A 16,550-nucleotide genomic window follows, 5' to 3' on the forward strand; every position below is an offset into this window, starting at 1 on the left:
TTTGTCCATATTTCACAGCTGCAACGTTACTGGAGTATCAAAAAGCACAAGGTGTGCCATACTCAGGGACAGGCCAAGGTAAGGAAGGCCGAAAAACCACCACCTCTGACCAAGAAACAAGATAAAACCTCAAGACCGGGCCAAGAAATATCTGAAGACTGATTTATCACAGGTTTTATGGACTGATGAAATGAGAGTGGCTCTTGATGGGCAGATGGATGGGCCAGAGGCTGGATCAGTAAAGGGCGGAGAGCTCCACTCCGACTCAGACGCCAGCAAGGTGGAGGTGGGCACTGGTATGGGCTGGGATCAGCAAAGATCAACTTGTGGGAGCTTTTCGGGTTGAGGATGGAGTGAAGCCCAACTCCCAGACCTACTGCCAGTTTCTGGAAGACAACTTCTTCAAGCAGTGGAACAGGAAGAAGTCGGTATCGCTCAAGAAAAACATGATTTTCATGCAGGACAATGCTTCATCACATGCATCCAACTACTCCACAGCGTGGCTGGCCAGTAAAGGTCTAAAAGATGAAAAATAATGACATGGCCCCCTTGTTCACCTGATCTGAACCCCATAGAGAACCTATGGTCCCTCATAAAATGTGAGATCTACAGGGAGGGAAAACAGTCCACGTCTGGAGGCTGTGGTGTCTGGAGGCTGTGGTGTCTGGAGGCTGTGGTGTCTGGAGGCTGTGGTGTCTGGAGGCTGTGGTGTCTGGAGGCTGTGGAGGCTGCTGCACACAATGTTGATGGTAAACAGATCAAGCAATGACAGAATCTATGGATGGTCGCTGCTGAGTGTCATCAGAAAGAAAGGGGGCGATATTGGGCACTCATTTTTTGGGTTTTGTTTTTCCATGTCAGAAATGTTTATTTCTACATTTTGTGCAGTTATATTGGTTTATCTGGTGACAATAAACAAGTGAGATGGGAATAGATTTGGTTTTTATTAAGTTGCCTAATAATTCTGCACAGTAATAGTCACCTGCACAAACAGATCCTCCTAAGAAGCCAAATCTAAAAAACCCCTCCAACTGCCAAAAATATTAAGCTTTGATATTTGAGTCTTTTGAGTTGATTGAAAACATAGTTGTTGATCAATAATAAAAAAAATCCTCTAAAATACAACTTGCCTAATAATTCTGCACACGGTGCATTAAATGTAAGACAGTGGCATTGTCACGCTGGGTACAGGGAAGAACCAGGCGAACAGCGAAAGGGAAGGGAAACCTTGTGTCTAGGGAAGGAGGACATGGTGACCACTGACTAAACCTATTGCTGGTCCCTGGTTTCCCTCACCACCCTAGATAGGCTCCGCACCTATACACTGAGCTGGATACCTGATCCTAGGTATACCTAGTGCTGGGCCCTAAATAGGGAACGGATGGGGTGAGCTCTTCATCAACCCCACTAAACACTATGGAAGATACAAGGAGGACACACAGGGGAAAATGAATGAACTACTTATCTACAGATGAGTCAGATAGAAATTCAGCAAAATTTTTAGCAATGATACCACAGATGAGTGCAAGCCACCTGCTTGCATCCAGGGCTTCAATGAACTGAAAATATCACCAGCACCTAACTAATCTAGCAAAGATAACTAGTCGAAAAAGACTGAACTTGATGGATGTGTCTTCTTTCAACATATAATTGCAACATGAGCAGTCATAATTGCGTTGCAGCAAAAAGGCTTTACAGGCAAGGACATTGCTGCTTGTAAGATTGCCCCTAAATCAACTATTTATCATCAAGAACTTCAAAGAAAAAGGATCAATTATAGTGAAGAAGGTGATGGCGCCCAATAAAATCCAAAAAGTGCCAGGACCATCTCCTACAAAAGGATTCAGCTACAGCTTTGGATTAACACAAGTACAAAGATTGCTCTGAAACGGCAACAGGCAGTGTATCTACACATACTTTACACACTATGGCCTGGTGCATGGAATCATTGCACTCTTCTAATAACCATGGTTGCCTCCAAGGAAACACTGGAATGCCCGACCACAAGTGGTAGTAATGGCACAACAAATGGCATTGTAGGTTCTAAGTAATCTAGCAAAGATAACTGGTGGAGAAAGGATGAACCTGAGTCTTCTTTCAATGCAACATGAGCCGTCTCAACTGCTTTGCAGCAAAAAGGCTTTACAGGCAAGAACATTGCTGCTTGTAAGATTGCCCCTAAATAAAATATTTATGTCACGTTCGTCTCCCTGTTTTTTTTTAGATCAGTGAGTCTTTGGACTGGAGCCTCTCTACATTTAAATAGATTTTGTTTCTCTTAGTACTGAAATGGTTAAATGTCAAGTGAAATGTGTTTCACTTGCAGCTTTTCTAAGCAGTTCCTTGCTGAGTGTTTCAGCTGCAGTAGCTTTATAGTCACGCCCATCAGGTTTAAATAGTGGTGTTACCCAGTAATCCCTGCTGAAGATACAAAGTCATTTGGTCTCTGGTTGCCTTGGAGGAAGGTTCTGCTGAGGACGTTTCCTGATCTCTGGCTTTATCCTTTTTGTTGCTTTTCCCCTGTTTGTCTTACCTTACATTGTGTCTGCTTAATGCAGTGATGAGGTCTAGTGAACCTCACCTGCCCCTCACTAGTCAGGGCACCTATAGGGTGGTCTCCGGTTCCTGTTCGGCGACAGTTGCAGAGACTGTATAGGGACTGGCTAGTAGAGTAGAAACAGCTGCAGGTGAGGATAGGTGGTGTCCCATCTCACAAGTTCCAGGGCCCCAGGCTGTTAGTGTTCCCTGATGTCCCCTTTGTTAGTTGTGTTTTGTGGTGCGTCAGACACACGTAGGTCTGAATGCTCCCGTCTTAGCCGGCAAGCGTGAAAATGTATCATCAAGAAATTCAAAGATAGAGGATCAATTGCAATGAAGAAGGTGGTGGCGCCCAATAAAATCCAGCAAATGCTAAGATATCTCCTAAAGAGGATTCACCTACAGCATTGGATTAACACTAGTGCCCAGCTTGCTCCGAAATAGCAGCAGGCAGGTGACAGTGTGAAGGCTTGGGGAGTCTGCCTAGTGTCAAGAAGGGCAGCAAACAATCAGGGACAGACTGATATTCTGCGGGAACATGAAGGGATGAGCTGCAGAGGATGGGGGTAGTTATTTTGTCTGATAAAGCCCCCTAAAGTTATTTCTTGGATGAAGCCCCCTTCATGGTGTGGGACATATGGGAGAAAAGGTGGTTGCTGCCATGAGTCCTGGCTCATATAGTCTCCTGAAGCCAATCATGTGTGGGGGGCTCCACGTCCATAGAGGGGGCTCACTCACAATTATACCTAAGAACATAAATAAAGGGATCGAAACCTCCTGCAAACAACTTCTCCCATCATCCAGGAGCAAAGTGGAGATGATGCTTTTCCAGCATGATGAACAATCAAGCCTCAAAAGATTTGTCCACGACTGTAGATTGTGAGCTCTGTGGGTCAGGGAATGAAGCGACTGCATGAATACAGGGTATAACACCCCAGCTGGCGGTGCGGAGTGACGACGAGACGGAGGACGCAGCGTGGAGAGGGATCGGCGCTCATTAAACATGGCAGCGCTCTGACTGATCACACAATATCTCTCCAGAGACATCTATTATTTATCCGCGGCTATGTATAGTCAGAGGAATATTCATATTTAACGCCGTATCCGTGTCTATGAGATCATCTGACTGCAGCGGTAACACGAGCCCAGCGGGCCAGAAAATCGCCTGCAGCACAATGTCTCCCCTATAGACCAGCGCGGTACAAAAGCTGCACATAAATCACTCCGCTCACAGCCGCTCCCCGCTGCCGGGAACTTCCACTGAACTTCTGTCTGTTTCTAGACGGAGCTGGAAGGTATTCAAATAATAGACAACAAAAAAGAAAAGATCTGAACAATAAAGGAGAGGGGCATTGCAGCTATAAGTCCCCTTACCTGGCAGCCAGACTGGCTTGCAAAGTCTCCTTAAGGAGAATAGTGTTCCCCCGTGGTCCCCACATAGCTTTCTCATGAGCCAGATCAGACACCCCCATACTTTGCACTGACGAGGGGCAAGCACCCCGAAACACCGTGTCTGCAAATTGGGATTCTGATCTGGCTTATATATCCTGAGTCATATTGCAAAGGATTGTTGAAAATCCACTTGTGACTTTTAGGATCGCTACTTCCAATAGGTGGCGCTGTGCTAGAGTTTGTCTCCTTTACTGGAGAGACAATTTCAATAAAGGAGAGACAGTCCCCTGTATAGCACAAAGAGCAGACTGTAACTCACATACTGGGAACTGCGACAGGAAGGCAAATGGTGGACGAGAGTGACTGCACCAGCAGAATAGTGAGTGCAGCTCTGGAGGATAATACAGGATCAGGAATATAATGTATGGACACAGTGACTGCACCAGCAGAATAGTGAGTGCAGCTCTGGAAGATAATACAGGATCAGTAATGTAATGTATGTACACAGTGACTGCACCAGCAGAATAGTGAGTGCAGCTCTGGAGTATAATACAGGATCAGGAATATAATGTATGGACACAGTGACTGCACAAGCAGAATAATGAGTGCTGCTCTGGAGTATAATACAGGAGGTAACTCAGGATCAGTAATGTAATGTATGTACACAGTGACTGCACAAGCAGAATAATGAGTGCTGCTCTGGAGTATAATACAGGAGGTAACTCAGGATCAGGAATATAATGTATGTACACAGTGACTGCACCAGCAGAATAGTGAGTGCAGCTCTGGGGTACAATACAGGCAGTAACTCAGGATCAGTAATGTGTATACACAGTGACTGCACCAGCAGAATAGTGAGTGCAGCTCTGGAGTATAATACAGAATCAGTAATTTAATGTATGGACACAGTGACTGCACCAGCAGAATAGTGAGTACAGCTCTGGAGTATAATACAGGAGGTAACTCAGGATCAGTAATGTAATGTATGTACACAGTGACTGCACCAGCAGAATAGTGAGTGCAGCTCTGGAGTATAATACAGGAGGTAACTCAGGATCAGTAATGTAATGTATGTACACAGTGACTGCACCAGCAGAATAGTGAATGCAGCTCTGGAGTATAATACAGAATCAGTAATTTAATGTATGGACACAGTGACTGCACCAGCAGAATAGTGAGTACAGCTCTGGAGTATAATACAGGAGGTAACTCAGGATCAGTAATGTAATGTATGTACACAGTGACTGCACCAGCAGAAAAGTGAGTGCAGCTCTGGAGGATAATAAGGGAGGTAATTCAAGATCATTACAGGATCAGTAATGTAATGTATGCACACAAAGACTGCTCCAGCAGAATAGTGAGTGCAGCTCTGGGAAATAATACAGGATCAGTAATATAATGTATGGACACAGTGAGCGCACCAGCAGAATAGTGAGCGCAGCTCTGGAGTATAATAAGGGAGGTAATTCACGATCAGTAATGTAATGTATGCACACAATGACTGCACCAGCAGAATAGTGAGTGCAGCTCTTGAGTATAATAATATATTGGAGACATTTTTTGATTTATATTTTTCCATTGGATTCCTAATCTAATGCTGGACATGGGCTGCTTTTATCACGTGTCACTTATAAGGCGGTGATAAGTGAAAATTGCAGCAGGAATTTCCCCTCCTTTAGCGGTGAGTAACATAAGAGGACAGAATGTGTGGTATGTTGTGTGGCACACTTTGTGCCGGGGTCTCTGTGCAGTGGAGGGGTCCGGCACAGTAGGGAGGGATGTGGTCCCGGCGTTGCACCGTATGGCGGCACCTCGCTGACGCGGACAGGATCTGTGTCACGTTCCCGCCACCTCTCCCTCTATCTAATCAGCAGCGATTACAACAAATACTTTTCAATCAGCCAATTAGTCAGAACAGATTTTTCTGCATTGCGCTGAGGGCCTCTTGTATGAAGGACGTAATTGTCTGCTGGGGAGGGGGCTCCAAGATGGGGGGAGACCGTATGTAACTTTCCCTGACCCTCCTCATTATACAGCCCCTAATAGCGTTTCGCAGTCATTGCTCCAGGACAGAGGGGGACGGGACCCTTGTTACCGTTAGGTGACGTTACAGCTGATGATATAATAGAATTGGGTGATACTGGATTTTGCTGATACAAAAGGGTTAAAATGCCCCCCGCAGATTTCTAGAGCGAGCCCCACAGATTTGCAGGGGGGACAGGCGAGTTCACACAATGCGTTTCCGATATGTTTTTTACAAAAATGCAGTAAAAATGTTGCAATTTAACAGCCCAAAAAAACCTGATAGTGTGAACACGGCTTAATAGTTGTCCCATGGTAGTGATCAGATCAGTATCCTCCCCGGGGGGCCACAGGGGTGAGGTGCGAGGCGTGGACCGCCTGCCACAGTACATGATTACACGGCACCGCCGATCGATGCGCCCGCTCCTCGCCCCCATTGCTCTACATCTTTCCAGCCACCTCCAATTACTGATGAAGCCTCCGGCCCGGGTGACATCTGCATCGACCCTGGCGCTTCTCAGCGACTCCCCAAACGGCTCCTAAACTCCTCTGCTGCAACGCAGCCCGTGCTCGTTACTACCGAGCGAGCGCCGGATGACGCCTACCCAGAATCCTCCGGGGCCTGGGAAGCATCAGGTGGTCTATGAAGGGAGGTGATTACACGGCACATCAGGGGGGTGAGGAGTATGGGGGAAATCGTCAAAAAGGGATGAGATGTGCACCATCAACATCCATCTCCATTTCTGCCCAAGATTTGACATCCGACTACGAATACAATGGAAAGAAAAGTAATAGTAATATACAGGTATACGGGGAGATACGGAAGTGTAATAATATACAGGTGGACTGGGGGATAAAGCAGTGTAATAATATACAGGTGTACGGGGGATACAGCAGTGTAATAATATACAGGTGTATGGGGGATACAGCAGTGTAATAATATACAGGTGTACGGGGAGATATGGAAGTGTAATAATATACAGGTGGACGGGGGGATACAGCAGTGTAATAATATACAGGTGTACGGGGGATACAGCAGTGTAATATACATGTGTACGGGGGATACAGCAGTGTTATAATATACAGGTGGACGGGGGGGTTAAAGGAGTGTAATAATATACAGGTGTAAGGGGAATACAGCAGTGTAATAATACACAGGTGTACGGGGGATACAGCAGTGTTATAATATACAGGTGGACAGGGGGGTTAAAGGAGTGTAATAATATACAGGTGAACGGGGAATACAGCAGTGTAATAATATACAGGTGTATGGGGGGGAACAGGAGTGTAATGTGTACAAGGGGATACAGTAGTGTAATAATATACAGGTGTGCAGGGGTACAGGAGTGTAATAATATACAGGTATATGGGGGATACAGCAGTGTAATAATATACAGGTGTCCAGTGGGATACATCAGTATAATATACAGGTGTACAGGGAACACAGTAGTGTAATAATATACAGGTGTATGGGGGATACAGCAGTGTAAAAATATACAGGCGTATGGAGGATACAGGAGTGTAATAATATACAGGTCTACAAGGGATACAGCACTGTAATAATATACAGATGTACGGGGGATACAGCTCTGTAATAATATACAGGTATACAGGACTGTAATAATATACAGGTGTACAGTGGGATACATCAGTATAATATACAGGTGTATGGGTGATACAGCAGTGTAAAAATATACAGGCGTATGGAGGGTACAGGAGTGTAATAATATACAGGTGTACAAGGGATACATCAGTATAATATACAGGTTTATGGGTGATACAGCAGTGTAAAAATATACAGGCGTATGGAGGGTACAGCACTGTAATAATATACAGATGTACGGGGGATACAGGAGTGTAATAATATACACGTGTACGGGGGATACAGCAATGTAATCGACACGTGTACGGGGATATAGCACTGTAGTAATATACAGATGTACGGGGTACAAGAGTGTAATAATATACAGGTGTACGGGGGATACAGCACTGTAATAATATACAGGTGTACGGGGTACAGGAGTGTAATAATATACAGGTGTGCAGGGGGTGCAGACCCCGCCGTACATTTATTCTCATTGTCCCCGGTCACCCTGTGCTGTCCTCTCCGTCCTGAGCTGTAATGACTCCGCTGTGTGACCTCTTATGATAAATAAATCCCAGAATTACTATTACATACTGCGGATTATAGGAGCAAATCCTGCCGGCCAATTAACCCTGAGCGGGCGAGACTCACCCTGACCCCCGGCTGCCTGTCTGGTACATCCACACGTGTGCCGTACATGCTGCCGCCCGTGATCCGTACATACAGTGAGGAAAAAGTATTTATTCAGCCCCCAATTGTGCGCGTTCTCCCCCTTATAAAGATGAGCTTGGCCTGTAATTGACATCAGAGGTGACCACAACTATGAGATACAAAATGAGGAAACAAATCCAGAAAATCACCGCGTCTGATTTGGAAGATTTTTTTTGCAAATTATGGAGGAAAATAAGTATTTGGTCAATAACAAAAGTTCATCTCAATATTTTGTTATATTTCCTTTGTTGGCAATGACAGAGGTTAGATGTTTTCTGCAAGTCTTCACAAGGTTGCCACACACTGTTGGTGGCATGTTGGTCCATACCTCCATGCAGATCTCCTCTAGAGCAGTGATGTTTTGGGCCTGTCGCTGGGCAACACGGACTTTCAACTCCCTCCAAAGGTTTTCTATGGGGTTGAGGTTTGGAGACTGGCTAGGCCCCTCCAGGACCTTCATATGCTTCTTATGAAGCCACTCCTTTGTTACCCTGGTGGTGGGCTTGGGATCATTATCATGAAGACCCAGCCACGTTTCATCTTCAATGCCCTTGCTGATGGAATTAGGTTTGCACTCAAAATCTCAGGATACATGGCCCCATTCATTCTTTCATGTACACAGATCAGTCATCCCAACCTGGTCTCTTTGCAGAGAAACAGCCCCAAAGCATGATGTTGCCACCCCCATGCTTCACAGTAGGTATGGTGTTCTTTGGATGCAACTTAGCATTCTGTCTCCTCCAAACCTGACGAGTTATATTTCTACCAAACAGTTCTACTTTGGTTTCATCAGACCATATGACATTCTCCAAATACTCTTCTGGATAATCCAAATGCTCTCTAGATAATGTCTGACGGGCCCGCACATATACTGGCTTAAGCAGGGTAACACGACTGGCACTGCAGGATCTGAGTCCCTGACGGCGTAGTGTTTTACTGATGGTAGCCTTTGTTACAGTGGTCCCAGCTCTATGCAGGCCATTCGGTAGGTCCCCCTATGTGGTTCTAGGATTTTGGCTCATCGGTCTTGTGATCATTTTAACCCCACGGGTGAGATCTTGCGTGGAGCCCCAGATCAAGGGAGGTGATCAGTGGTCTTGTAGGTCTTCCATTTTTTTTATTATTGCTCCCACAGTTGACTTCATCACCCCAAGCTGCTTGCCTATTGCAGATTCAGTCTTCTCAGCCTAGTGCAGGGCTACAATTTTGTTTCTGGTGTCCTTTGACAGCTTTTTAGTCTTCACCATAGCGGAGTTTGGAGTGTGACTGTTTGAGGTTGTGGACAGGGGTCTTTTATACTGATAAGTTCAAACAGGAGCCATTACTACAGGTAATGAGTGGAGGACAGAGGAGCCTCTTAACGAAGAAGTTACAGGTCTGTGAGAGACAGAAATCTTGCATGTTTTTAGGTGACTAAATACTTATTTTCCACCATAATTAGCAAAAAAAAAAATCTTTGCCAAACCAGATGCGGTGATTTTCTGGATTTGTTTTCTCATTTTGTCTCTTAGTTGTGTTCCCCTATGATGTCACTTACAGGCAAATCTCATCTTTATAAGTGGGAGAACTTGCACAATTGGGGGCTGACTAAATACTTCCCCCCCCGTCCTGTATATTTATATGTGTGTTTCTGCTCAGCAATGTCCTAGATTCAAGTGTAAACAGATTCTGCAGATTTACTTGGTGCCTCGGCATCTTTCCAGGCCCCGGTGAGAGAAGCCGTAAATCCTCCGCGTCACCTTCCGGGCAGAAGTGGAACGGATGTATAAATAGAAAACTGTTTTTCGCATCACCTTGAAGACGATTTTACCAAATCCTGGCTTTCTACAAAAATTCTGAAAACACAAGAAATGTGATGGAATAATAAAAGAAGCCCTAATTCCCAGTTAAAACCCCGGTCGCCCCAGCACGGGTCGCTCCACCGGAAGAGATGGCGTCAAGTGATCGATAAGAGAGAAATGGTGGAAATGAGTGGTCTACACTGGAGAGATGGGGTACAGCCGGAGAGTGGAGCCAAATTTCACCCAAAATAGTTTGGGTAGACGGGGAACCTCTTCACCTAAAAATAACTCAGAAGCATCAAGACCTTTATACAAGGATTTGCGAGTTTTTTGTGTGCGAATAGAAAAGACAACAGTAAAAATTACAAAAAAAAACAACCCGAAGACATCCAAAAAAGCAACACAAACAGCACAATTAATGTCAGTATTTTACTCTACACACATCAGGGACATCAGGGGTCGGCATTTTCGAATTAAAGGGTTATTTCAAAAACACTGGGATCCCAGCAACCTGGGAATGGGACTCAGGGTCTTTTTTCACAGCGCCATCTTGTTTGTAGTTCAGGTGCGCTACACCTCAGAGAACTTATCCATTACAGACCACAAGTATTGATGGACGATATTGGCAATGCTCGGCTTTACCTAGGAGAAACCAGCTCTGCCTGCTGAAGTCAATGGGGCAGCGTGGTGTCACCAGGGGAATGTTGAGGTTCTTGGCAAATAAAAAGTCATGGATCTGAGCAGCGGACATTTTTCCAGGTAAAGACCCATGAATCTGTAGGAACTTACCGTCTTTTCGATAGAAGGAGATCTCCACCTTACGCTCCTCGGATCCCACCAGGGCCTGGGCGATCTGGGACACCGCGCTGGTGGTGGTACGAGGGCCGTACAGGAAGTCGCAGGTGCAGGGTCTCTGCATGACCTCCGCCCTGGTGTACCCGCACATGGTGCAGAAGCCATCGTTACAGTAGATGACGGCGCAGTTTTCCACACGAGCGTTGGCGATAATGAACTTTCGACCTAGGAGAGAACACAGAGGCGGCGTCAGTATGACAGAACAGCGACAAATTCTCATATACTGCTCCCCCCGCCTACACCACACAACACGTCATATGCGGGTGATGGGATACGACGGCTCCTGCCGCCATACTGCCCATCTACACAATCTTATTATCACTTTTTTACAATATCTTGTGTTGACCACCGGTTACAGCCTAGATTTACAGTTCTGCTGGTTATTGGAAACAGTCAGTAAGCTGGCCACATATCTAACAGCATGTCATGTGGGAGGATAAAACCTCATTTACATGTAGTTAACTTTAATGTAGAAACTATGCCACCATTTCTGACTGAGGCCTAGTTCCCATGTTTATGCCTGTGCACGTTTTAAAGATTTTTCCACCAATCAAATTCCTTCTGTCATTTTTTAACCTGTAAAATAAAGATGTCTCGTACAATCTGATTGGTTACTAATTGTTTGATATACAGAGCAACCAATCAGTTTACCTTTGGAAGAATGAAAGCGCTGCTCTGATTGGTTGCTATGGGCATCTCAACTGCACTAAGCTTAAGGTCCTTAGCAACCAGTCACTTGTATAACTGAAAGCACTGCTCTGATTGGTTGTCATGGGAACAATATTATGGCCTAGAGGTGACCGAGTAGATTTAACATTTCTTTAGAGAACATTTTTCTAGTTTTCTAATTTACTTTTATATTTGTTTCCTCATATATAGTACATTACCGCCTGTGTTATGAGGCCACTGAGCTCAGGTCAGGTCGCAGTCTTCACTCTGTGAAACAAGGATCTCTGATCCGCCATTTTTATTGCTGTGCCTCTCCCAAAAAAAATCACCTTAAAAGTTGTATACTCTTCAAAATATTATCAATAAAACCTGCAATCCAGTATGGGAAACACAGGCCCTCACACCGCCCTATCACCGGCCATTTTCTATCACATTTCTGTAATGGTTCTGACCTGGAGAATCACAGGACGGGGTCATTTTTACCTCACAATGAAGATCATAAAAGCAAAATATAAATAAAACTATTGGAACTTTGTCTCTGTTTTTAATATAATATATGGCAAAAAGAATGGTATCAATGCACGTTGCAAGATGTCCTACAAAGAAAGAAGCCCCCCTACAGCCATACATACAGGGAAAAAAAGGGGGGGGAGAGTGCAAATGCGAACATTAGCTGTGGCAGGAAAGGGGTAAATCATGTCTGAAGTGTCACCATTAGGCCGTGTCCACACGGACCGCACCGCCTGCACCGAGCGGATCTCCTTCAGATGGCCGAGCTTTCCCAGTCCGAGGATATGAGCACACCAGTGTATTTTCAGTCCAAGTTCTGCCCACAAACAAACGGACAGCGGACGGACAGCCCTAGGGCCAATGATATTCAATATGGCAGATGAGCAATTCTTTTCACGGACTGATTCGGACTGCACCGACATATTGAATAACATTTGTTTGTGTGCTGTCCGTTGTAACTCGGCAGTGTTAACGTGGCTTGTAAGAACAAAACAAATCTCATGGTGCATTATACTGATCAGAGCGCCGGCTGAAATTCAGCCATTCAAAACTATGGGTGCAAAAAAAAAAAAAAAAATGTGATCCCACTCAAAACAGCCATCCATGAGGCATCCAATTTCTACGATCCAACATGAGGCATCCAATTTCTACGATCCAACACGAGGCATTCGATTTCTACAATGCAACATGAGGCATCCGATTTCTACGATCCAACACGAGGTATCCGATTTCAACGATGCACAATGAGGCATCCGATTTCGACGATCCAACACGAGGCATCCGATTTCTACAATCCAACACGAGGCATCCGATTTCGACGATCCAACACGAGGCATCCGATTTCTACAATCCAACACGAGGCATCCGATTTCTACGATCCAACAAGAGGCATCCGATTTCTACAATCCAACACGAGGCATCCGATTTCTACAATCCAACACGAGGCATCCGATTTCTACAATCCAACACGAGGCATCCGATTTCTACGATCCAACAAGAGGCATCCGATTTCTACAATCCAACACGAGGCAACCGATTTCGACGATCCAACACGAGGCATCCGATTTCTACGATCCAACACGAGGCATCCGATTTCTACAATCCAACACGAGGCAACCGATTTCTACGATCCAACATGAGGCATCAGATTTCTACAATCCAACACGAGGCATCCGATATCGACGATGCAACATGAGGCATCCGATTTCTACGATCCAACATCAGGCATCCGATTTCTACGATCCAACATGAGGCATCCGATTTCTACGATCCAACATGAGGCATCCGATTTCTACGATCCAACATGAGGCATCCGATTTCTACGATCCAACATGAGGCATCCGATTTCTACGATCCAACATGAGGCATCCGATTTCTACAATCCAACATGAGGCATCCGATTTCTACGATCCAACACGAGGCATCCGATATCGACGATGCAACATGAGGCATCCGATTTCTACAATCCAACATGAGGCATCCGATTTCTACGATCCAACACGAGGCATCCGATATCGACGATGCAACATGAGGCATCCGATTTCTACAATCTAACATGAGGCACCGATTTCTACAATCCAACACGAGGCATCCGATTTCTACAATCCAACACGAGGCATCCGATTTCTACGATCCAACAAGAGGCATCCGATTTCTACAATCCAACACGAGGCATCCGATTTCTACAATCCAACACGAGGCATCCGATTTCTACAATCCAACACGAGGCATCCGATTTCTACGATCCAACAAGAGGCATCCGATTTCTACAATCCAACACGAGGCAACCGATTTCGACGATCCAACACGAGGCATCCGATTTCTACGATCCAACACGAGGCATCCGATTTCTACAATCCAACACGAGGCAACCGATTTCTACGATCCAACATGAGGCATCAGATTTCTACAATCCAACACGAGGCATCCGATATCGACGATGCAACATGAGGCATCCGATTTCTACGATCCAACATCAGGCATCCGATTTCTACGATCCAACATGAGGCATCCGATTTCTACGATCCAACATGAGGCATCCGATTTCTACGATCCAACATGAGGCATCCGATTTCTACGATCCAACAGGAGGCATCCGATTTCTACAATCCAACATGAGGCATCCGATTTCTACGATCCAACATGAGGCATCCGATTTCTACAATCCAACATGAGGCATCCGATTTCTACGATCCAACACGAGGCATCCGATATCGACGATGCAACATGAGGCATCCGATTTCTACAATCCAACATGAGGCATCCGATTTCTACGATCCAACACGAGGCATCCGATATCGACGATGCAACATGAGGCATCCGATTTCTACAATCTAACATGAGGCACCGATTTCTACAATCCAACATGAGGCACCGATTTCTACGTTGCAACATGAGGCATCCGATTTCTACGATCTAACATGAGGCATCCGATTTCTACTGATACAGTTCCATTATTAACCTAGGAAACTCTTTGATCGGATGCAGCAGGATGGCACATGGACATAAAAATAAAAATGGGCACATGGATGAAAACCATGACAGTTTTCTGAATATTTTTTACGCTCATCTGTCCACAGCTTCAGAGATCGTTCTATCCTCTTCAGATTTGCGGATCAGATTCGGCCATTAAAGTTTATGGGGGTCCGTGAAACACAAATGACACTGTGAAGGCAGACGGTTTTCCACCCTCCTCATACATAGTTAAGGCTGAGTTCACATGTTCAGTAATCATCTATTAGAACGGATCCAGCAAAAAAAAGTTCTGCAGATACAACTTTTTTGTCCATTTTTAAATAACTGATTTTTGCAGGATCCATTTTTTTAACATTGAAGTCTACGGAAAACGGATCCGTTAATTGTCATTTAGCCTCCGTTTTTCTTTCATTTGTAAATTTGTAAAGGATCCGTTTTTTGTTTAATGGATCAGTTTAAATGGAAGATAAATAGTGATCCGCTAACGGATCCAGCTGAAATCCATTACTTAAAATCGGACAAGAAGGTAGTATCTGGAGAACTTTTTCCTCAGCGGATCGCTACTGGATCCAATTTAACGGATGATTACTGGACGTGTGAACATAATAAGAGTCAACGCGGTTCAGTCTACTTCAATGAAAAAAAAAAAAGGGATGACAAAAAAACTGATGCAAAAGGGATGAGAAAAAAATCTGTCCGTTTCTCTCAGAGGTATACCTCCTATATGTTGCTTTATTTATAGAGGTGGAGTGGTTGCTGCTATCTACGTACTCCCAACGTCGTGAATATTTTATGACCACAACCGTAAAAACCTCAAATATATAATTATATTTTATTTCTTTTTTAACTATCGTAGACTCAATAATCGGCCATGAGCTACTATAGGTTTAGGAATGACCTCAATTTCTCGAATTCTCTCGTCCAAAATCCGATCTTGAGTTTCATAGAAAATCGCTATATAGCCATGTGCACTGTATTTCAGGGAGTTTTTGGAGCAGAAATTTCTTTTGAATCTAAGGCCCTGTGCGCACGCTGCATTTTTGCCACATTTTTTGCAGTTTTTTTTTATCGTGCAGTTTGTTGCCCAAATCTGCACGTCTATCCTTATCCCAGCAAAGTCTATGAAAATTCTGAAGTGCTGTGCACACGATGCTTCTTTTTTCCTTGCATTTTAGTGCTGAAAAAAGCAGCAGCGTGAATTGTTTCTGCGGTTTTCTCCTGTGTTTTATATCCCTTTCAGCCAATGATTTCACACAAAAAGACGCATGGCACAATAATGCACCTGAGGCTGTGTGCACATGTAGCAGATTTGCTGCTTTTTTCCTGATTTTTTTCTTGCAGATTTTAATCAATACTGCAAGGAAAAATCATCCCAAAAAAGTCTTTGAGAATCGTGACTTGCTGTGCACACGTTGCTTCTTTATTCCTTGCAGATTTTAGTGCTGATAAATGAAGCAGCGTCAATTGTTTCTTCTTTTTTCCTAGAGTTTTCCTTATCTCAGTGGATAAAAAAAAAGCATAAACGCGTCAAATAAGGCGATTTTTTTCAGCGTTTTTTTTCCTGCCGAGATGCAGTTTTATGTGCAGAAAAAAAACCTGCTACATATGCACAGAGCCAAAATGTTTTTCGGTGCGTTTTTCTGTCACAAGGTGCAGTTTTTGGAGCAGAAAATTGTATAAGTGTATCAGCTGTAGTCGATGCCCTAAGCAAGAAGTGCAGCACTTACAAGATCTTTTCTATGTAGCTTGTAAGCACTGCTCTGCAGCTTGTTTGATCACCTGCCTTTACTTGCAGCATGGGAGAGCCCACGATTCAGGGTCAGCAGCAAAGGATAGGTGATAACTTGCTGGTCAGTGGGGGGTGGACCACAAGCACTCACCAGACCAGTATAGAAAAGCTATAGCTGGCATTACAGGAAGTATTTATCCCCATTATAATATGGCGTTGCAGACCGGACGCCCGACCGCTGTTTCAATCACGCCTTATACAGTAGAGCTGCTGGGAAAAGACG

The 16,550-nt window shown here is 44.6% G+C and overlaps 1 protein-coding gene across 1 annotated transcript in view; it reads right to left on the minus strand.

The window, feature by feature from the left end:
- KCNH2 (potassium voltage-gated channel subfamily H member 2) overlaps positions 1-16,550 on the minus strand; it is a 377,203-nt gene that overhangs the window by 313,018 nt on the left and 47,635 nt on the right. Inside the window, exon 2 of the mRNA XM_075315765.1 lies at positions 10,819-11,049. Within this exon, the coding sequence (XP_075171880.1) occupies positions 10,819-11,049 (231 nt within the window). The remainder of the gene's footprint in view (positions 1-10,818; positions 11,050-16,550) is intronic.

Source organism: Anomaloglossus baeobatrachus, chromosome 6 (genome assembly GCF_048569485.1).
Source record: "Anomaloglossus baeobatrachus isolate aAnoBae1 chromosome 6, aAnoBae1.hap1, whole genome shotgun sequence".
Classification (NCBI taxonomy): domain Eukaryota; kingdom Metazoa; phylum Chordata; class Amphibia; order Anura; family Aromobatidae; genus Anomaloglossus; species Anomaloglossus baeobatrachus.